The sequence below is a fragment of the Saimiri boliviensis genome, chromosome 14, assembly GCF_048565385.1.
Source record: "Saimiri boliviensis isolate mSaiBol1 chromosome 14, mSaiBol1.pri, whole genome shotgun sequence".
Taxonomy (NCBI): domain Eukaryota; kingdom Metazoa; phylum Chordata; class Mammalia; order Primates; family Cebidae; genus Saimiri; species Saimiri boliviensis.
Genome location: NC_133462.1, coordinates 36804376 through 36827391, shown reverse-complemented (window position 1 = coordinate 36827391; position 23016 = coordinate 36804376). Strand labels below are relative to the sequence as shown.

The 23016-nt window shown below is 52.3% G+C and overlaps 1 protein-coding gene across 1 annotated transcript; it reads left to right on the top strand.

The window, feature by feature from the left end:
- The first annotated feature begins 301 nt into the window (after nucleotides 1–301).
- Nucleotides 302–12643, top strand: MRPL4 (mitochondrial ribosomal protein L4). The gene is made up of 9 exons (XM_074384646.1): nucleotides 302–448; nucleotides 535–601; nucleotides 689–839; nucleotides 3903–3954; nucleotides 7583–7700; nucleotides 9578–9684; nucleotides 9767–9876; nucleotides 9963–10039; nucleotides 12202–12643. The coding sequence occupies exons 1-9, from the start codon at nucleotides 392–394 to the stop codon at nucleotides 12345–12347; spliced, it is 885 nt and encodes a 294-aa protein (XP_074240747.1). The 5' UTR covers nucleotides 302–391; the 3' UTR covers nucleotides 12348–12643.
- Nucleotides 12644–23016: the final 10373 nt, after the last annotated feature.

The window sequence follows — 23016 nt, the reverse complement described above, 5'->3', positions numbered from 1 at the left end:
CCAGAACTGCCCGGTTATGGGCGGGGACACTCCTTCAGTGTTAACACTCACTGGCTGAATTGGGCTGGAGAAGTCTCATTGGCTGAGCTCGCCGGGGGCGGGACCCAAAGTAGGAGAGGCCTACGGAAGCTGGAGCTTCTTGCTGTGAGGTCGCGTTACCCAGTGTTGCAGAGGGTCCTTAAGCCAGGAGTGAAAATTGGGGCCTGGGGATTAGTCCTGGGGCGGAGGTTGGGCCACTCTACGTCGGATCCCCCCACCCGGTTTTGCACACCTCGCTTTCCAGCGTGGAGTCGCAGTGGGTCAAGCGGCGTCGCGTGCGTGACGTCATCCGGCGGCGCCACGCGCGACTCCAGTGGCCTTGACCTCCCGTAGCGTGGGAGGCTTCGCGGCGATGCTGCAGTTGGTCCGGGCTGGGGCGCGGGCCTGGCTTCGCCCTACGGGCTGCAGGGTGAGGCCAGGGGCTGGAGGTGTGGTCGAAGGATGAAATGTGGGGGTGTCCAGGGGTCGTCTCTCACTTTCGCCCACGCTTTGCAGGCCCTGAATTCGCTGGCGGAAGGGGCAGCGCCTCCGACCGAGAAGCCGGAGCAAGTGGCGAGCGAGGGTGAGGCAGCCGGGGTCGCCCCAGGAGGGGCGGCGACGGAGAGGTCTGCCCCTTGACCCTAACCCCTGACCCCCGCAATCGCTCCAGGTCTCCCGGAGCCCGTGCTGCGCAAAGTCGAGTTCCCGGTACCCGCTTTTCGACGCCCGGTGCAGGCCTGGGTCGAGTCCCTGCGGGGCTTCGAGCAGGAGCGCGTGGGCCTGGCCGACCTGCACCCCGATGTTTTCGCCACCGCGCCCAGGTGAACGGGGGCTGTAATGCTGAACTGAGTGGCAGAGAGATGAAGAGCGGGATTTCAGGAGTCAAATGACTGGGCTTGTGCCTTTGGGAAAGTGCTTAATTTCTACAGCCTCCGTTTCTCTATTTGTCAGAGGGGGATGATGATGGTTTCCCCTGATGTAACGCTGTGTGAGATTGAAATCTGAGAAGTGACATTCTCTAGGGGATAGGGAGACAGAACTCTGGATCCCTACTGATTAGGTTCAAATCCTGTCTTCCCCTCTTGTGCCTCAGTGTTCTATTTTGTCAGGGTTCAGGAGGTTGCTGTGATGAGTAAATGACTTGATTCTGGCACATAATAAGTTCTATAGAAAAGTTCATAATCATTTGTTAACTGGTTTTTGCAAATAAGAGCACGAAGGAAGACTAAACCATTCCTAGGTGCCTGAAAGAGGCTGTTTGTATTTTAGTTAACTGACTGTTCATAACATCTCTAGGAAAATGCAGGGGCTGCGTGCTGTGGCTCACATCTGTAATCCCAGCACTTTGGGAGGCCAAGGCCAGGGGATCACTTGAAGCCAGGAGTTTAAGAGCAGCTTGGCCAACATGGTGAAACACTGTCTCTACTAAAAATACAAAAATTAGCCAGGCGTGGGGGTGCAAGCCTGTAGTCCCAGTTACTTGGGAGCCTGAGGCATGAGAATCGCTTGCACGTGGGAGGTGGAGGTTGCAGTGAGCCGAGATTGCACCACTGCACTCCAGCCTGGGCAACAGAATGAGGCTCTGTCTCAAAAGAAAGAAAGAAAGAAAGAAAGAAAGAAAAAATGTAGAGTTACCTTTTTTTTTTTTTTTTTTTTTTGAGATGGAGTCTGGCTCTGTCACCCAGGATGGAGTGCAATGACACCATCTGGGCTCACTGCAACCTCTGCCTCCCAGGTTAAAATTATTCTCCTGCCTCATCCTCCTGAGTTGCTGGGATTACAGGGTGTACCACCATACCCAGCCGATTTTTGTTTTTCCTGGAGACAGGATTTTGCCACCATGTTGGCCAGGCTGGCTTGAACTCCTGACTTCAAACGATGTACCCACGTTGACCTCGCAAAGTGCTGGGGTTACAGGCATGGACCACTGCCCCGGGCTGGGTTATCCTTATTTTGTAGATAAATGGAGGAGCTCATGTAACTTCCTCAAAAGGTCACATACTTTATAAGTGATCGACAAGATCTCAAACTATGAAGGCCAAGTCCCAGTGTCCTGGCTGTTGTGCACGCCATTTCTGGCAAATAATGTGTTATTAGGTTGAGCCCGGTGGCTCACACCTGTAGTCCCAACTATTTAGGAAGATCGCTTGAACCCAGGAGTTGGAGGCCACAATGAGCTATGATTGCACTACTGCACTGCAGCCTGGCTGACAGAGCCAGACTCCATCTCAAAAAAAAAAAAAAAAAAATGGCAGGGTGCAGTAGCTCATACCTGTAATCCCAGCACTTTGGGAGGCTGAGGTGGGTGGATCACTTGAGGTCAAGACCAGCCTGGCCAACATGGCAAAATCCTGTCTCTACTAAAAATACAAAAATTAGCCAGGCATGATGGCATGCCTGTAATTCCAGCTACTCAGGAGGCTGAGGCATGAGAATTGCTTGAACCCAGGAGGCAAAGGTTGCAGTGAGCCAAGATTGTACCACCGCACTCCAGCCTGAGCAACAGAGCAACACTGCATCTCAAAAAAGAAAAAAAGGAGGGCCGGGTGCGGTGGCTCAAGCCTGTAATCTCAGCACTTTGGGAGGCCGAGGCGGGTGGATCACGAGGTCGAGAGATCGAGACCATCCCGGTCCACATGGTGAAACCCTGTCTCTACGAAAAATACAAAAAATTAGCTGGGCATGGTGGCTCGTGCCTGTAATCCCAGCTACTCAGGAGGCTGAGGCAGGAGAATTGCCTGAACCCAGGAGGCGGAGGTTGCGGTGAGCCGAGATCGCGCCATTGCACTCCAGCCTGGGTAATGATCAAAACTCCGTCTCAAAAAAAAAAAAAAAAAACTAAAAAAGGAGGCTGGGCATGGTGGCTAAAGCCTGTACCCCGCACTTTGGGAGGCCGAGGCAGGTGGATCACGAGGCCAGGAGTTCAAGACCAGCCTGGCCAACATAGTGAAGAAACCCTGTGTCTTCTAAAATACAAAAATTAGCTGGGAGTGGTGGTGGGCGCCTGTAGTCCCAGCTGCTTGGGAGGCTGAGGCAGGAGAATCTGCTTCAACCCAGGAGTCGGAGGTTGCAGTGAGCTGAGATCCCGCCACTGCACTCCAGTCTGGGCAACACAGCAAGACTGGTCTCAAAAAGAAAAAATAGATGAAATTAATTTCAGTAATATATTTAACCTGTATTTAAAACTATATTAAAATCACATTTTAGCCTGGGGCACTGGCCATGTTTCAGGTGTTGAGTATGTGACTATATGGAGTGGTACGGAACTAGAGAGGCAAACTAATACCAGAAGAAGGTGGCAACAACTGAACTGTAATAGCAGGATAAAAATAATGGTAGAAAAAACAAGGAGGAAGGGGTGGCTTTTTTTTTTTTTTTTTTTGAGATAAGAGTGTTGATCTGTTGCTCAGGCTAGAGTGCAATGGCACAAGCTTGGCGCACTTCAACCTCTGTCTCCCGGGTTCTAGCAATTCTCATGCCTCAGCTTCCTGAGTAGCTAGAATGACAGACATGTACCACCACACGGAGCTAATTTTTGTATTTTTTGTAGAGACAGGGTTTCCTCATGTTGCTCAGCTTATCTTGAACTCCTGGCCTCAAGCGATCCTCCTGCCTTGGGCTCCCAAAGTGCTAGAATTACAGGCGTGAGCCGCTGCGCCTGGCTAGTGTGTCTCTTTCGTTAGCTAGGAGCTCCCTTCAGCAATTATTGGAGCTGACACTTGTAGGCTGAGAAGGAACCATCCAGGGGAAGACTGTTTCAGGCAGTGGGAACAGCAAATCACACAGGGCCCCGGAGGCGGAAGGGAGAATCCTGGGTTTCCCTTTAGTGGGGTGGGAGTGTTTGAAGTAGAGATGGGCTTCTCATGCGTCCCTCCTCCCTGCAGGCTGGATATCCTGCACCAGGTTGCCGTGTGGCAGAAGAACTTCAAGAGAATTGTGAGTGCCTAATGGATCAAGGTGGAGCTTCCTGGGGAGGTTGGGGGTGGGGGCCAGAGGAAGCCTATGCCTGGGTTTTCTTTGGACTGCTCAGATGGGGCCTTATCTGTCTCCTGAACCATTCACCGATGAGTCCATTTTTTAGCTTTTTTTTTTTTTTTTTTTTTTTTTAAACGAGATGGAGATGGAGTCTTACTCTGTCCCCCAGGCTGGAGTGCAGTGGCACAATCTTGGTTCACTGCAACCTCCACTTTCTGGCAATTCTCCTGCCTCTGCCTCCTGAGTAGCTGGGACTACAGGCATGTGCCACCACCCAACTAATTTTTGTATTTTTAGTAGAGATGGAGTTTAACCACGTTGGCCAGGGTGGTCTCAAACTGCTGACTTGAAGTGATCCACCTGCCTTGGCCTCCTAAAGTGCTGGGATTACAGGCGTGAGCCACCGCGCCTGGCTCATTTTCAGTTATTTTCTTTTATTTTTATTTTTATTTTTATTTTTATAAAGACGGGGTTTCACCGTGTTGGTCAGGCTGGTCTTGAACTCCCGACATCAGGTGATCCGCCCGCCTTGGCCTCCAAAGTGCTTGGATTACAGCCGTGAGCCACCACGCCCGGCCTATTTTCAGTTATTTTCTGATCACTCACTGATGTGGGCATTGTGGTGGGTGAGAGGATATAGCAGTGGACAAAATAGGCAAGGTCAGGCTGGGTGCAGTGGCTCAGGCCTGTAATCCCAGCACTGGGAGGCCGAGGTGTGTAGGTTTCTTAGGGCCAAGAGTTCACCACCAGCCTGGGAAACAGCAAGACCCAATCTCTGCCCCTTCCCTTTCCACCCCCTGCCAAAAAAGATGGGCAAAGTCCTATTCTAATGAAGGTCACAGTCTCATGGGAGAAGTGAAGGCAAGTCAGATAGTCATGCCTATAAATGTGTAATTATTATTATTATTATTTTTGGAGACAGAGTTTTGCTCTTTTTTTTTTTTTTTTTTTTTTTTTTGAGACGGAGTTTCGCTCTTGTTACCCAGGCTGGAGTGCAATGGCACAATCTCGGCTCACCGCAACCTCCGCCTCCTGGGCTCAGGCAATTCTCCTGCCTCAGCCTCCTGAGTAGCTGGGATTACAGGCACGTGCCACCATGCCCAGCTAATTTTTTGTATCTTTAGTAGAGACGGGGTTTCACCATGTTGACCAGGATGGTCTCGATCTCTCGACCTCGTGATCCACCCGCCTCAGCCTCCCAAAGTGCTGGGATTACAGGCTTGAGCCACCGCGCCCGACTGAGTTTTGCTCTTGTTGTCCAGGCTAGAGTGCAGTGGGGCCAATCTTGGCTCACTGCAACCTCTACCTCCCGGTTCAAGCATTTCTCCTGCCTCAGCCTCCTGAGTAGCTGGGACTACAGGCATGCACCACCACAGCCGGCTAATTTTTGTAGTTTTTTGGTAGAGATGGGGTTTCACCATGTTGGCCAGGCTGGTCTTGAACTCCTGACCTCGTGATCCGCCCACCTCGGCCTTCTAAGTGCTAGGATTACAGGTGTGAGCCACCATGCCTGGCCATAAATGTGTAATTATAAGCAGTTGTCCCAGAGAATGGGATGTTTAACCTCAGGTCTACTGTAGAAGGTAACAAGATCTAGGACACAGTGGAGCTGGGGTGGAGCTGTTATCAGGAATGGGGCATGCAAAGGCCCTGTGGCAGGGACCAGTGTTGCCATAGAGGCCAATGGGAGCAGTGGGGAGGAGTCTGGGTTTTATGCCAAGAACCTTGAAGAATCCATTACCAGTCGGAGTCTCATCCGCCCACCCCAGTGGTCTAGCCAGTCGTCCTCCTGCTCACGCCCTCCCTGGCTCCCCATCACCCTAGGAATAAAGTCGTTGGTCTGCTATTCTGAGCCTTTCCTGATCTCCTTGCCCCGCTCCTCTTCCTGGATTCTTCCAGTTAATGTCATTTCCCACCACAGGAAATGGGCAGTTAACAGCCACATTAAAATTGTCCAAAAAATAGGCCAGGCATGGTGGCTCACACCTGTAATCCCAGGACTTTGAGAGGCCAAGGTGGGCGAATCACGAGGTCAGGCGCTGAAGACCAGCCTGACCAATATGGTGAAACCTTGTCTCTACCAGAAATACAAAAATTAGCTGGATATGGGGGTGGGTGCCTGTAGTCCCAGCTACTCTGGAGGCTGAGACAGGACAATTGCTTGAACCCAGGAGGCGGAGGCTGTAGTGAGCTGAGATTGTGCCACTGCACTCCAGCCTGGTGACAGAGCGAAACTGTCTCAAAAAAAAAAAAAAAAAAATTAGGCCGGGCGTGGTTTGCTCACACCTGTAATCCCAGCACTTTGGGTGGCCAAGTTGGGCAGATCATGAGGTCAGGCGTTCGAGACCAGCCTGGACAACATGGTGAAACCCCGTCTTTACTAAAAAAAATACAAAAATTAGCTGGGCATGATGGCAGGCTCCTGTAATCCCAGCTGCTCGAGAGGCTGAGGCAAGATAATCACTTGAACCCAGAAGGCAGAGGTTACAGTGAGCCGAGATCATGCCATTGCACTCCAGCCTGGTGACAAGAGCAAGACTCCCTTTAAAAAAAAAAAAAAATTGCCGGGCGCGGTGGCTCAAGCCTGTAATCCCAGCACATTGGGAGGCCGAGGCGGGTGGATCACGAGGTCAAGAGATCAAGACCATCCTGGTCAACATGGTGAAACCCCGTCTCTCCTAAAAATACAAAACATTAGCTGGGCATGGTGGCGCGTGCCTGTGATCCCAGCTACTCAGGAGGCTGAGGCAGGAGAATTGCTTGAACCCAGAAGGCGGAGGTTGCAGTGAGCAAAGATCATGCCATTGCACTCCAGCCTGGGTAATAAGAGCGAAACTCCGTCTCAAAAAAATAAAATAAAACAAAAATAAAAATTAAAAATTAAGCCGGGCTCGGTGGCTCAAGCCTGTAATCCCAGCACTTTGGGAGGCCGAGGCGGGTGGATCACGAGGTCGAGAGATCGAGACCATTCTGGTCAACATGGTAAAACCCCGTCTCTACTAAAAATACAAAAAACTAGCTGGGCGTGGTGGCGCGTGCCTGTAATCCCAGCTACTCAGGAGGCTGAGGCAGGAGAATTGTCTGAGCCCAGGAGGCGGAGGTTGCGGTGAACCGAGATCGCGCCATTGCACTCCAGCCTGGGTAACAAGAGCGAAACTCCGTCTCAAAAAAAAAAAAAAAAAAAAAAAAAAAAATTAGCTGGACATGGTGACAGACACCTGCAATCTGAGCTACTTGGAAGCTGAGGCAGGAGAATCGCTTGAACCAGAAATCAGAGGTTGCAGTGAGCTGAGAACGTGCCACTTTCACTCCAGCCTGGGTGATACAGTGAGACTGTCCCAAAGAAAAAAATTAATCGTTCAAAAAATACCAAGCACCTGCTGTGTGCCCAGCGGCAGGGCCCCTGCCTTTGTGAGGCTGGCATGGGGCAGGAGCTCTGGCTTCTTTACACTCGCCAAGCACTCTGTGCTGCCAAGAGAGCCCCTCATCATGGGGTGTCCTGCCTGGCACCCCTGTGGCAGGCCTGGTCTTCCTGGCTCCCTGACACCTGCCTTGGGGACCTGACCCCCTCCTCACTTTGTGCCTCCAGAGCTATGCCAAGACCAAGACGAGGGCTGAGGTGCGGGGCGGTGGCCGGAAGCCCTGGCCGCAGAAAGGCAGCGGGCGGGCCCGGCATGGCAGCATCCGCTCTCCGATCTGGCGAGGAGGTAACTGGAGACAGGATGGAGGGGACGGGGAGGGGTGGACGGGGCAGCGAGGAGTTGGGGGGCCAGGGAAGGGCCTGGGTGTTCACACAGCTGCCCACATCTGGCATGGTACCATGTCTGCCCTTTTCCTTCCACCTTATGGGATCACCTGGGTTGGTGACATTGGGACTGAGGCCCTCAGACCCGGCGGCCCATGTAGGGGGACACAAATGGACCTGGGAGCCATCCACTCCTCGCTCTCAAGTGCCCTCTCTTCAGCTCGTGGCCACAGCCCCTCTCGACCCCACCACCTGTCTCGCTCTCCTGGCCCGAATTTCCCACACACCCAGAGAGCTCTTCCTAAATCTCTCACCTCCCCTGGCCTTTGTGTGGAACCTGAACTCCTGACTTTGTCATCGAGGGCCCTGGTGGCTGCTCACCTTTCCCCCTTGTCCCCTCTGTTCCCTCCCTGACCAGGCAGAGATGGCTGTTTTTTTTTGGTTGTAGTTGTTGGTTTGTTTTCTTTTTCTTTTTTTTTTTTTGAGGCGGAGTTTCGCTCTCGTTACCCAGGCTGGAGTGCAATGGCACGATCTCGGCTCACCGCAACCTCCGCCTCCTGGGTTCAGGCAATTCTCCTGCCTCAGCCTCCTGAGTAGCTGGGATTACAGGCACGTGCCACCATGCCCAGCTAATTTTTTGTATTTTTCGTAGAGACGGGGTTTCACCATGTTGACCAGGATGGTCTTGATCTCTTGACCTCGTGATCCACCCACCTCAGCCTCCCAAAGTGCTGGGATTACAGGCGTGAGCCACCGCGCCCGGCCTGTTGGTTTGTTTTCAACCTCTTTTTTTCTCTCTCTCTCCTTTTTTTTTTTAAGATGGGGTTTCACCATAATGGCCAGGCTGGTCTTGAACTCCTGACCTCAGGCGATCCACCCACCTTGGCCTCCCAAAGTGCTACGATTACAGGCGTGAGCCACTGTGCCTGGCCTTGTTTTTAACCTCTTATTTTCTTGGATGCTAACAAGATGACTCAGGGTGGTGCTAGCCACCCTGTCAGCTGTTTACCCTGCCAGCTCTCCTCACTTTTCAGGGTTCTAGGCCACACCTCCTCCAAGCAGCCCTTCTTGACCTCCTTTGCCTCCACATCCCCTTGGCCTACCCTGATTCCCTCTGCAGTTGAGCCTGTTTTCTGACCTTACCGGAATGTGAACGGCGTGAGGGCAGTGCCCGTGTCCATTGTCTCTGTTGCATTTCGAAGGCCCAGGTGAGGGCGGACACCAACATGAGGGGCTTGCCAGGGCATCTCCCCGAGTGCTGTTGCTCCCAAATCACACTGCTTGCTCCATTGGAGTGTATGCCTGATGCCTGCCTGTCTCTCTAGACCTGAAAGTTAGAACCTTGTGATAATTTCAGCATGAACAGCTGTGCTTAAGTTCACACTCTACGCCACTCCACGGAATCCACACCGTAACTTATGGTGTCCTATTAGGCAGAACTGTCTGCTCTCAAGGTGGTTTGTTTTTTGACTGTTTGCTTTTGAGACAGGATCTCGCTGTTGCTTAGGCTGTAGTGCAGTGGCCCAGTCATAGCTCACTGCAGCCTTGAGCTCCTGGGCTCAAGTGATCCTCCAACCTCAGCCTCCCAAAGTGCTGGTGTGAGCCGCTGTGGCCAGCCCTGTCTCAGAGTGTGACAGCTGGGGAAACTGAAGCCGAGTGAAGCAAAGTCACTGGTCCCAAGCTGTCCCTGATCCAGCATCCTCTGAGGCCCTGCCCTCTCTGCCTGGTTCCCGGCAGCAACCCCTCTGTCCTATCACCCCAAACCCGTCACTGCAGCAGACTGTTGACCTCCAAGCTCTGCAGTGGCCCCCACCTGCTCACTTGCCTCTGTCCCTGCAGGGGGCGTTGCCCACGGCCCCCGGGGCCCCACGAGTTACTACTACATGCTGCCTATGAAGGTGCGGGCCCTGGGCCTCAAAGTGGCACTGACCGTCAAGCTGGCCCAGGTACAGCCATGGGGACCCAGATGGCTGCTGGAGGTTTGGCTGCTCCGGACCCAGGGCTCACATCATCCTTTCCTCCCGCCAGGATGACCTTCACATTGTGGACTCCTTAGAGCTGCCGACCCCAGACCCCCAGTACCTGACAGACCTGGCCTGCTACCGCCGCTGGGGGGACTCCGTGCTCCTCGTGAACTTGTGAGGGCGCAGGGCAGAGCAGGGGCAGGAGGCCCTGAGCTCCATACTATGAGGGTTCAAGCCCCACTCCCCGTTCTTTCTTACAGGACACACGAGGAGATGCCACAGAACATTGTGGAGGCCACCTCTAGGCTCAAGACCTTCACCCTGATCCCAGCTGTTGGTGAGCAAAGGGCCCAGCCCACTTCCCAGGCCCCCAGAGTGTGCATGAGCAGGCCCTGCTGTTAGAATCACAGGGCAGTTCAAATCCTGCATCTGGTCTCTGGCCTTGGAGAGTGTCCCAGACCCAGCCCTCAGCTTGCCCAAAGCAATAACCTTTCCTAAAGAAGTGCTTGGGGGCCGGGCGCGGTGGCTCAAGCCTGTAATCCCAGCACTTTGGGAGGCGGGTGGATCACAAGGTCAAGAGATCGAGACCATCCTGGTCAACATGGTGAAACTCCGTCTCTACTAAAAATACAAAAAATTAGCTGGGCGTGGTGGCGCATGCCTGTAGGCCCAGCTACTCAGGAGGCTGAGGCAGGAGAATTGCCTGAACCCAGGAGGCGGAGGTTGCGGTGAGCCGAGATCGCGCCATTGCACTCCAGCCTGGGTAACAAGAGCGAAACTCCGTCTCAAAAAAAAAAAAAAAAAAAAAAAAAAGAAGTGCTTGGGTTGGGCGCGGTGGCTCATGCCTATAATCCCAGCACTTTGGAAGGCCGAGGCAGGTGGATCACAAGGTCAAGAGATCGAGACCATCCTGGTCAACATGGTGAAACCCCATCTCTACTGAAAAAAAATACAAAAATTAGCTGGGTGTGGTGGCGCATGCCTGTAGGCCCAGCTACTCGGGAGGCTGAGGCAGGAGAATTGCTTGAACCCAGGAGGCGGAGGCTGAGGTGAGCCGAGATCGCGCCATTGCACTCCAGCCTGGGTAACAAGAGCGAAACTCCAACTCAAAAAAAAAAAAAAGAAGTGCTTGGCTGGGTGTGGTGGCTTGTGTCTGCAATCCCAGTGCTTTGGGAGGCCAAGGCAGGAGATTTGCTTGAGGCCTTGAGTTTGAGGCCAGTCTGGGCAATCTAGTGAGGCTCCCATTTGTACCAAAAATAAAAAAATGAGCCAGGCCTGGTGGTGTGCACCTGTAGTCCCAGCTACTCAGGGCACTGAGGTAAGTGGATACCTTGAGCTCAGGGGGGCCAAAAACTGCAGTGAGTCATGATGGCACCACTGCACCCAAACCTAGGGGAGAGAGCGAGATTCTGTATCAAAAAAAAAAAAAAAAAGAGATTGGGCGCAGTGGCTTACGCCTGTAATCCCAGCACTTTGGGAGGCGGAGGCAGGTGAATCACGAGGTCAAGAGATTGAGACCAGCCGGGCGCGGTGGCTCAAGCCTGTAATCCCAGCACTTTGGGAGGCCGAGGCGGGTGGATCACAAGGTCGAGAGATCGAGACCATCCTGGTCAACATGGTGAAACCCCGTCTCTACTAAAAACACAAAAAATTAGCTGGGCATGGTGGTGCGTGCCTGTAATCCCAGCTACTCAGGAGGCTGAGGCAGGAGAATTGCCTGAACCCAGGAGGCAGAGGTTGCGGTGAGCCGAGATTGCGCCATTGCACTCCAGCCTGGGTAACAAGAGCGAAACTCCGTCTCAAAAAAAAAAAAAAGAAATTGAGACCATCTTGGCCAACATGGTGAAACTTTGTCTCTACTAAAAATACAAAAAATTAGCTGGGCGTGGTGGCACGTACCTGTAGTCCCAGCTGCTCGGGGGTGGGGCTGAGGCAGGGGAGTCGGAGGTTGCAGTGAGCGGAGATCCTGCCACTGTACTCAAGCCTGGTGACAGTGAGACTCTGTACCCCCAAAAAAAGCTCCAAGGTCACCTCTGCCAACGCCACAGTCTGTTCCCTCCACAGCCACCAGATGGCGCCCGTGAGCCTGAGTCAGGTCCTGTCCCTCAACCCACAGCCCTCACTGGCTCCCACCTCCCTCAAGATGAAAGCTCAAGTCCTCAGGGTGCCATGCCAGGCCCTGCACGACCAGCCCTATCACCTCCCTGCCCTCCCATCATTTGCCCTGGGTCTCCCCTACAAGAATGGGAGCCAAGAGTCCCTCCCAGGCACAGGCTGAGCCTTGCACTTCAGGGGCTCTTGGTCAGCAGGTGATGAGCTGAGAACAGCTCCTTGGCCAGAGGCTTACAGACAACAAGCGACCAGGGAGGGTCTGGCCCGGGCTGCTGGGCTCACAAAGTCACATTAGAGCACAGTGAGGGTCTCTGTAAGCGTGGAGGGACTCTGACGTGGGTGAGGTGGGAAAGGCAGTCCCGTCCTGACCATCCCCCAACCCCCCAGGCCTAAATGTGTACAGCATGCTAAAGCACCAGACCCTGGTCCTGACGCTGCCCACCATCGCCTTCCTGGAGGACAAGCTGCTCTGGCAGGACGTGCGCTACAGGCTGCCCTATCCCCTCAGCCTACCCTACAGTGACATTCCCTGACCCCCACCCCAAGCCGCCCAGGGCCCAGGGCCTCCGCACACCACTGTCGATGTGAAGCGCCTGTTCTGAGCCAGGCTGAACCCCTGGTCGACTTGGGAGCCTCACACCCACGCCCACCCTTCGAGGGAGATGCTACCCGGACCCCATCATCCCAGGGAGGAAGCTGAGACCATGTGGAGTGGCCATCACCATTGGGAAGGGGCAACTCCACAGAGAGCCCAGACAGGCTCCTACCTCCATTCGCTCTTTCTGTTTTTAAAATAAATTGGATTTTTAAATAAAGGAGGATAAACAGACGGCGTCATTTCTAATAACTGCGTTGGGCATGTTGGGCTCCCTCCCGGGTTCTGGGCACCACTGGGGATCTGGTTTAAGGGAACCCCAGTGCTATTTGTGGAAATTACAAGAATTCACTTAGCTGGTGAGTCAGACTCCAGGACCTCACAGGTTCGTGGGCTCCCGCACTTCCTAGAAGCCGACTCCTGGCAGGTCCGCCTCCTGAGCACCGCCGCTGGGTGTTCCCGTCCCTGAGAGGTTTTGCAGTCCTGTCTGCGACCATACCTCATGAAGCCTGAGAGCGCCTGCATGATCGTACAAGTAGATGTCATGCACAAACCTGACTTTTCATTGCAATGACTTCCTGTAAGCACAGAGTCAGAAAAGTAAATGTCTTACTGTAAGTGAGCAGATAAGCACCTGTTGAAAAACACCTGGGCGTGGTGACTCCCACCTGTAATCCTAGCACTTTGGAGGTCAAGGTGGGAGGAACGCTTGAGCCTAGGGGTTCGAGACCAGCCTGGGCAACATGGCGAAAACCTATCTCTGCAAAAACAAAAATTTGCTGGGCACAGTGGTGCCCACCTGAGGTCCCAGCTACTTGGGAGGCTGAGGTGGATTACCTGAGCCCAGGAAGCAGAGGTTGCAGTGAGCTGAGATTGAGCCACTACACTCTGGCCTGGGTGACAGAGTGAGACACTGTCTTAAAAACAAAAACCCAGTATCCCAGTTCTTGAGTTTGCTGAGGTGGTTTGCCTGCCAAGTTAATTGTTCTTAATAGCCATAACAGACTATAAGACAATGTGATCGATTTATTTAAAGTCAACCAGCCGGGCACAGTGGCTCATGCACCAGGACTTTGGGAGGTCAAGGGAGGTAGATCACCAGAGATCAGGAGTTTGAGACCAGCCTGGCCAAGCCAGGAGTGGTCACGGGCACCTGTAATTCCAGCTATTCAGGAAGCTGAGGCAGAAGAATCACTTGAACTCGGGTTGCAGTGACTCTGGCCGAAAGAAAAGAAATAAAAAGAAAAAAAAGGGCTGGGTGCGGTGGCTCAAGCCTGTAATCCCAGCACTTTGGGAGGCCGAGGCGGGTGGATCACAAGGTCGAGAGATCGAGATCATCCTGGTCAACATGGTGAAACCCCGTCTCTACTAAAAATACAAAACATTAGCTGGGCATGGTGGCGCGTGCCTGTAATCCCAGCTACTCAGGAGGCTGAGGCAGGAGAATTGCCTGAACCCAGGAGGCAGAGGTTGCAGTGAGCCGAGATTGCACCATTGCACTCCAGCCTGGGTAACAAGAGTGAAACTCCGTCTCAAAAAAAAAAAAAAAAGAGGCCGGGCGCGGTGGCTCAAGCCTGTAATCCCAGCACTTTGGGAGGCCGAGGCGGGTGGATCACGAGGTCAAGAGTTCGAGACCATCCTGGTCAACATGGTGAAACCCCGTCTCTACTGAAAATACAAAAATTAACTGGGCATGGTGGCGCGTGCCTGTAATCCCAGCTACTCAGGAGGCTGAGACAGGAGAATTGCCTGAACCCAGGAGGCGGAGGTTGTGGTGAGCCGAGATCGCGCCATTGCACTCCAGCCTGGGTAACAAGAGCGAAACTCAGTCTCAAAAAAAAAAAAAAAAAAAAAAAGAGAAGGAAATAGAAAAGAGGGAGGGACGGAGGGGGAAAGGAAAAGAAAGGAAGGAGAAACAATGAAAAGGAAAGGAAGAAGGGAGGAGGGTCAATCAGGACTGCTATCTACGTGTGTGGACCCGGCCAGGCTAAGCAGCCACACAACCATCCCTACTGCTGGGCCAACCCCAGCTGAAAACACCTCTGGAATGCCTCTTTTGGGATTGCCTTCAGAGATTGCAACATATTCTCCAAACATCCTCAGGGGACACAGACTTTGATCCTTGAAGCAGCAGATTTGACGAAGTAAAAAAGAAAAAGCTATTGAAACCAGTTAAAGACCTGCCAAAGCTCTGCAGAAAATGTGACCTCACCACCATTCCTCTTGCCAGTTCTGTGGGGGCACTGATGCCTAGAGTCACACCCAGCTCTTGGCCTGACAGTGCCTGGCCCAGCCTGGAGAGTTGCAGCCAGGGGTATAAACGTGGATCAGTCTGCGTCTTAACCTATCAGGAAACATGGTGAGACCAGCTGCTGCCCAGATGGATTTTCAAAAGAAATGGGTCAGAACGTATTCCTCCACGCTGGAGTCCTTCAGCCAGACTGAGGATTTCACAGACATCAGAAAAAAGTATACAGCTGGGCCTGGTGGCTCATGCTTATAATCCCAACACTTTGGAAGGCTGAGGCAGGAGGATTGCTTGAGCACAGGAGTTTGAGACCAGCCTCGGCAACATAATGAGACCCCATCTCTACCAAAAATAGAATAATTAGCTGGGCATGGTGGTGCACCTGTGGTCCCAGCTACTCTGGAGGCTGAGGTGGGAGGATTGATTGAACCCTGGGGGTGGAGGCTGCAGTGAGCTGAGATTGTGCCACTGCACAATCCATCCTGGGTAACAGATCAAGACCCTGTCTCAAGAAAAAAAGAAAAAGATACACTGTCTAGAATGTGTTTTAAAATAATTGGCATAGTTGGGCATGGTGGCACGCACCTGCAGTCCCAGTTACTTGGAAGGCTGCGGCCAGGAGTTTGAGTCCAGCCTGCGCAACATAGCAAGACCTCATCTCTACAAAAAACAGGCCAGGCACGGTGGCTCATGCCTGGAATCCCAGCACTTTGAGAGGCCAAGGTGTGCAGATCACTATAGTACAGGAGTTCGAGAAAGCCTGGCCAACATGGTGAAATCATCTCTCTACTAAAAATACAAAAATTGGCCAGGCTTGGTGGCAGACACCTGTAATCCCAGCTACTTAGGAGGCTGAGGCAGAAGAATCACTTGAATCCAAGAGATGGAGTTTGCAGTTAGCCAAGAGCACACTACTGAACTCTAGCCTGGGTGACAAAGCAAGACTCAGTCTCAAAAATAAATAGGCCAGGCTCAGTGGCTCATGCCAGTAATCCCAGCACTTTGGAAGGCTGAGGTGGGAGGATGAGGTCAGGAGTTCAACATCAGCCTGACCAATATGGTGAAACCCCGTCTCTACTAAAAATACAAAAATTAGCTGGGTGTGGTGGTACGTGCCTATAGTCCCAGCTACTTGAGAGGCTGAGGCAGGAGAATTGCTTGAACCCGAGAGACAGAGGTTGTAGTGAATCAAGATCGTGCTATTGCACTCCAGCCTGGGTGACAGAGTGAGACTCCATCTCAAAAAATAAGTAAGTAAATAAGTTGGGGTATATGAGTTTGTTAGGGCAGCTGTAGGAATGCTGTAAACTATGGGGCTGAGGGGTTAGTCAACAGAAATTTTTTCCCTTCTGTTTCTGGAGGCTGGAAGTCCAAGATCAAGGACAGGGTTAGCTTCCCAGGGATCGTCTGTTCCAGACCCCTCTCCTAGCTTCTGGCAGTTTGCTTTGCTGGCAATCTTTGACATTCTTTGGCTTGTAGCCACACTGCTTCAGTCTCCCCCTTCATCTTCACGTGATGTTGTCCCTGTGGGTGTGTGTCTGTTTGTGTCCAAATTTCTCCTCTTTATTTTTTTGAGACAGAGTTTTGCTCTTGTTGCCCAGGCTGGAGTGCAATGGCGTGATCTCGGCTCACCACAACCTCCACCTCCCGGGTTCAAACAATTCTCCTGCCTCAGCCTCCCGAATAGCTGGGATTACAGGCATGTATCACCACGCCTGGCTAATTTCGTATTTTTAGTAAAGACGGGGTTTCTCCACGTTGGTCAGGCTGGTCTTGAACTCCGAACCTCAGATGATCCGCCTGCCTCAGCCTCCCCAAGTGCTGGGATTACAGGCAGGAGCCACCACACCTGGGCCTCTCCTTTTTATTTTCAAAATGTTTTGGTTTTGCAAACCTACTGAAATAAATACAATGAGATTTATTTATGAGAATGAATTAATAATGAGCTGTAGGCCTGGCACAGTGCACATTGGGAGGCCAAGGCAGGTGGATCACTTGAGGTCAAGCGTTTGAGATCAACCTCACCAACATGGTAAAACCCCATCTCTACTAAAAATACAAAAAAATTAGCCAGACATGGTAGTACGTGCCTGTAATCCCAGCTACTCAGGAGGCAGAGGCAGGAGAACCGCTTAAAGCTTAGAGGTAGAGGTTGCAGCCAGCTGAGATCCCAGCACTGCACTCCAGCCTGGCGACAGAGCGAGACTCTGTCTCAAAAATAAATAAATAAATGAGCTGTATTTCAGAATTTGGAGAAGGTGACACTAAGACTACTGAATACACAGATTTTGATTTTTGTTTTTCAGATTCAAAATTGTTTCATTGTATGAGTCAGTTTTGCAACCAAAAATATTTATTAAAACTATGTTAATGATGGCCGGGCGCAGTGGCTCAAGCCTGTAATCCCAGCACTTTGGGAGGCCGAGGTGGGTGCATCACGAGGTCAAGAGATCGAGACCATCCTGGTCAACATGGTGAAACCCCGTCTCTACTAAAAATACAAAACATTAGCTGGGCATGGTGGCGCGTGCCTGTAATCCCAGCTACTCAGGAGGCTGAGGCAGGAGAATTGCCTGAACCCAGGAGGCAGAGGTTGTGGTGAGCCGAGATCGCACCATTGCATTCCAGCCTGGGTAACAAGAGCGAAACTCGTCTCAAAAAAAAAAAAAACAAAAAAAACTATGTTAATGCTTCAGTAAATCTCATTATCTTCAAAAAAGATAATGAGATAAACCTGCATTTACTTAGGGAACTGCCTGTCGGTTAGGCCAGTCCCTGCAAAGGGAATTCACAGCATGACCTCATTCATTTGTGAGACACAGCAATCCTTGTGTGTTTTTTTGTTTTGTTTTGTTTTGTTTTTTTGTTTTTTGTTTTTTTTTTGAGATGGAGTCTCGCTCTGTCGCCCAGACTGGAGTGCAGTGGCGCAATCTCAGCTCACTACAACCTCTGCCTTCCGGGTTCAAGAGATTCCCCTGCCTTAGCCTCCTGAGTAGCTGGGATTACAGGTATGTGCCTCCACGCCTGGCTAATTTTTATATTTTTACTAAAGATGGGGTTTCACCAGTTTGGCCAGGCTGGTTTCAAACTCCAGCCTGGCCAAAGTGATCCACCCACCTCAGCCTCCCAAAGTGCTGGGATCACAGGTGTGAGTCATCCTGCCTGTTGTTTAGACATACACTTTTTTTTTTTTAGACAAAGTCTCGCTCTGTCGCCCAGGATGGAGTTCAGTAGCCTGTGACCTTGGCTTACTGTAACCTCCACCTCCCCAGTTCAAGCGACTCTTCTGCCTCAGCCTCCCAAACAGCTGGGGTCGCAGGTGCCCACCACCACGTGATGGGTGACTGATTTTTGTATTTTTAGTAGAGACGAGGTTTCACCATGTTGGCCAGGCTCGTCTCGAACTTCTGACCTCGTGATCCATCCACCTCGACCTTCTAAGTGCTAGGATTACAGACGTGAGCCACCGCATCTGGCCTTAAATTTTATTTTGTTTTTGTAGAGACGGGCTCTCACTGTGTTGCCCAGGCTGGTCTTGAACTCCTAACCTCAAGTAGTCTTCCCACCTTGGTCTCCCAAAGGGCTGGGATGACAGGCGTGAGCCACTGCACCCCAATCTTCCCTCTACTTCTTGATGGTTTTCTTCTGCTATGGATGTGCATGTCCAGTTCTCTGCTTCTTAGAACAGATATTTACTTTACTAATCCACTGGGTATTGGAGGAAGACTGGGATCATGGAGAAAATGACCTGACCCGTTCTTCTGGGAGGGTTTCCTGCTGGCTGTCTTCCATCATCATAACTGGAATCAGATGAGTTTCTGTAGCCTTTTTTTTTTTTTTTTTCCACGTCTTTGCTGAAGCAGAGTTTTGAAAAACAAAACCACAAACTCAGCTATTCCCGAGAAGATGTCTGTAATCAAAGATAAGCTCTGCCGGGGCAGTGGCTCGTGCCTGTAATCTCAGCGCTTTGGGAAGCTGAGACGGGTAAGTCACCTGAGGTCAGGGGTTCCAGACCAGTCAGGCCAACATGGTAAAACCTCGTCTCTACTAAAAATACAAAAATTAGCTGGGTGTAGTGGCGGGTGCCCGTAATCTCAGCTACTTGGGAGGCTGAGGCAGGAGAATTGCTTGAACCTGGGAAGTATAGGTTGCAGTGAGCTGAGATTGCACCACTGCACTCCAGCCTGGGCAACAGAACAAGACTCCATCTCAAAAAAACAAAAACAAAAACAAAAAAAAGCATAATTAAAATAAAAAGTAAAATAAAAATGCAAAAGTTAGCCAGGTATGGTGATGAGTGCTTCGAATCCCAGCTCCTTGGGAGGCAGAAGAATCTCTTGAACCCGGGAAACATAGGTTGCAGTGAGCTGAGATTGAGCCTCTGCTCTCCAGCCTGGGCAACAGAGTGAGACTTCATCTCAAAAAATTAAAAAAATTTAAAAAAAATAAGGAGGTTGAGGCAGGAGAATCATCTGAACCCGGGAAGAGGAGTTGCAGTGAGCCAAGATCGTGTCACTGCAATCCAGTCTGGGTGACAGGAGCGAGACTCAGTTTTTTTGTTTGTTTTTTGAGACGGAGTTTTGCTTTTGTTACCCAGGCTGGAGTGCAATGGCACGATCTCGGCTCACCACAACCTCCGCCTCCTGGGTTCAGGCAATTCTCCTGCCTCTGCCTCCCGAGTAGCTGGGATTACAGGCACGCGCCACCATGCCCAGCTAATGTTTTGTATTTTTAGTAGAGACGGGGTTTCACCATGTTGACCAGGATGGTCTCGATCTCTTGACCTCGTGATCCACCCGCCTCAGCCTCCCAAAGTGCTGGGATTATAGGCGTGAGCCACCGCGCCCGGCGAGACTCAGTCTTAAAAAGAATAAATAAACAGTGGCTCATACCTGTAATTCCAGCACTTTGGGAGGCCAAGGCAGGTGGATCACTTGAGGTCAGGAGTTCCAGATCAGCCTGGCCAACATGGTGAAACCCCATCTCTACTAAAAATACCAAAATTAACCCGGCCTGGTGGTGCATACCTGTAATCCCAGCTACTGAAGAGGCTGAAGTAGGAGAATTGCTTAAACCCAGGAGGCAGAGGTTTCAGTGAGCCAAGATCACGCCACTGCACTCTAGCCTGGGTGATAGAGCAAGACCCTGTGTCAAAAAAAAAAAAAAAAAAAAGAAAGAAAGAAAAGAAAAGAAAAAGAAATTCACCAAGTGATCAGTTCAGGAATTCTAATATTAAGGCAGGTGACAAGGAGTGCCCAGGGTGTGGCCCAGGATGGAGTAGTGGGGGCATTCATAGGAGAAAGCTCAGGCCACAAGAAAAGAGGAGCCAGCCTTGTTGGGGATAAGGGGAAGCGCATTCCAGGCTAAGGGAACTGCAAGATGGTTGCATGGGATACCATGGGATGGAGTTTGTTGGCTTCTGCCCAGATTGGCAGCCTCTGGTCTGAGGCCATTCTTTGGCCTGCCTGAGACTGCGTGGCACCTTGGAGGAAGCCATGCCCTTCCTGGAGCTACCAGAAAAGGGCTGGGGAAGATCTGCTTCCCTTTTCATTGAGAAAATGATTAAAGGAGCAGAGGACTGGGAGCTGCCTCCTCCCTCTGCCACCCTGCCCCATCATGGCTGCTCCATCTCCATCTCAGAAAGTGGCCCTCTGGCCAAAAGTGGTGGCTCACACCTGTAATCCCAGAACTTTGGGAGGCCAAGGCAGGTGGATCACGAGGTCAAGAGATCGAGACCATCCCAGTCAACATGGTGAAACCCCATCTCTACTAAAAATACAAAAAAATTAGCTGGGCATGGTGGCACGCGCCTGTAATCCCAGCTACTCAGGTGGCTGAGGCAGGAGAATTGCCTGAACCCAGGAGGCGGAGGTTGCGGTGAGCCGAGATCGCACCATTGCACTCCAGCCTGGGTAACAAGAGCGAAACTCCATCTCACAAAAAAAAAGAAAAAAGAAAAAAAAAAAAAGAAAAAGAAAGTGGCCCTCCAACCTCCAAAAGGCTCAGACCCTGATCAAGGAGTCACCCCCTTGTCCCAGTACCTCCAGTTGGCCCAGCCTCTAAGATGAATGTCAAATTCAGCCCCTTCTCCAAGGACACTGCCCAGGCGAGGACCCATCATCATTCACCTGGACCAGAACACTCACCTCCTCTCCCATCTCCTGTCTGCAGCTCTTGCAGCCTCAACTGGGCCCCTGTGAACACTTGAGTTGGGGCAAGGTCCTTCCTCCACTCAGAACCCTCTATAGCTCCCACTTCATTGGGCATAAAAACCAAAGTCCTGGGCCGGGCGCGGTGGCTCAAGCCTGTAATCCCAGCACTTTGGGAGGCCGAGGCGGGTGGATCACGAGGTCGAGAGATCGAGACCATCCTGGTCAACAAGGTGAAACCCTGTCTCTACTAAAAATACAAAAAGTTAGCTGGGCATGGTGGTGCGTGCCTGTAATCCCAGCTACTTAGGAGGCTGAGGCAGGAGAATTGCCTGAGCCCAGGAGGCGGAGGTTGCGGTGAGCTGAGATCGCGCCATTGCACTCCAGCCTGGGTAACAAGAGCGAAACTCCGTCTCAAAAAAAAAAAAAAAACAAACAAACAAACAAAAAAAACCAAAGTCCTGGACGGGCATGGTGGCTCACGCCTGTAATCCCAGCACTTTGGGAGGCCAAGGTGGGCGGATCCCCAGAGGTCAGGAGTTTGAGACCAACATGGTGAAACCCTGTCTCTACTAAAAAATACATAAATTAGGCAGGTGTTGTAGTGTGCGCCTATAATCCCAGCTACTAGAATCGCTTGAACCTAGGAGGCAGTGGTTGCAGTGAGCCGAGATCGTGCCACTGCGCTCCAGCCTGGGTGACAGAGCGAGACTGGGTCTCAGAAAAATCAAACAAAACAACCAAGTCCTCCCCAGGTGACAGGCACCTGCACCTATCTGCTCTGTCATTTCCCTGCCCACTCCTCTCCTCCAATCTCTCCTTTGCTAAGCCTGCTCCAGCCACACTGGTCTCCTGGCTGTTCCGTTTTCTGTTTGTTTTGTTTTGTTTTTTTGAGACAGTCTCACTCCGAGGCTGGAGTGCAGTGCCTCCATCTTGGCTCACTGCCCCCTCCACTTGCCGGGTTCAAGAGATTCTCCTGCCTCAACCTCCCAAATAGGTGGAATTACAGGCGTGCACCACCACACCCGGCTAATTTTTGCCTTTTTTTTTGGTAAAGATGGGGTCTCCCTAGGTTGCCCAGGCTGGTCTTGAACTCCTGGGATCAAGTGATCCTCCAATCTCTGCCTCCCAGAATGCTGGGATTACAGGCGGGAGGCCACCGCGCCCAGCTGGATTTTTGTCTCTGTTCATTGCTAAGTCTCCAGTACCTGGAAGGATGCCCAGCACCCAGTAGGCGCTTAATAAACACGGAGTCACGTGTTGAGAAAAGAATGGCGCCATTGTGGCTGCAAATGGGACTTGGGCCGCGCGGGGGAGCTCGCTGGCCGTGCACCTCGGGCCAGGACAAGCGCTCGTTGAAACACGCCCGAGAAAAACCCGTGGTGCAGGATTTTCCCAGGCCGTCTGCGGAGTAGGGGCGTCCCCGCTCCCACTCTGTTACTTTGCCCAGGCTGTTCCGGGGCGGGGATTCAGTACCCCTCAACTCCCCAAGAAAAAAACATCCCCGTGGAAATTCCTTGGGAATGACCGAGGCGGGGGAAATACGCGTCTCTGGATGGCCAGTGACAAGTAGCCCCTTTCCCAGATAGGAAGGGCCCTCGCGACCCGGGACCCTTCCCTTCCCCTTTCTGCTGCGCGACCTACCTGGCCCCTCCGAGATCCCCATGGCGACGCCGCCCGCGTCCCACAACAGGAAGGCCTCAGGCGGCGCGGCTCGGCGCTCGGAGACTTCAGACTCACTCTCGACGTGGTAGATGACGAATCTTGGGGTCACACGCACAGGCCGTGGGCAAACAAACACCCGCCCATATTTAGTGCACGCCTAGGTTCGAGGAGCTTCCCGCGGAGGGCAAGGGGTTTGAGCGCCCCCTCTCCCCGCCTCGCCTGGGAGCCTGGAGGCTGCCTCAGTTTCCCAGCAGCAAGCAAGGGTCTGAGCGCCCCCTCTCCCCGCCTCGCCTCGGCGCCTGGGAGCTGCCTCAGTTTCCCAGGGGCATGCAGGGGTTTCGAGGGCCCCCTCTCCCCTCCCTCGTCAAGGTCCACGCTAACTGCCTCATTTTCCCCGCGGAGCCTGGGACGCCGGCGGAGGGGCTCAGCGCGCGGGTATCGCGCAGCTTCCTTCCTTTTTCTGGGACCTGTAAAGACGCCCCCGCGGCCAAGGCCAGCCGAAAGGGGAAGCGAGGAGGCCGTGGGGGTGTCAGCACCCTCGGGTG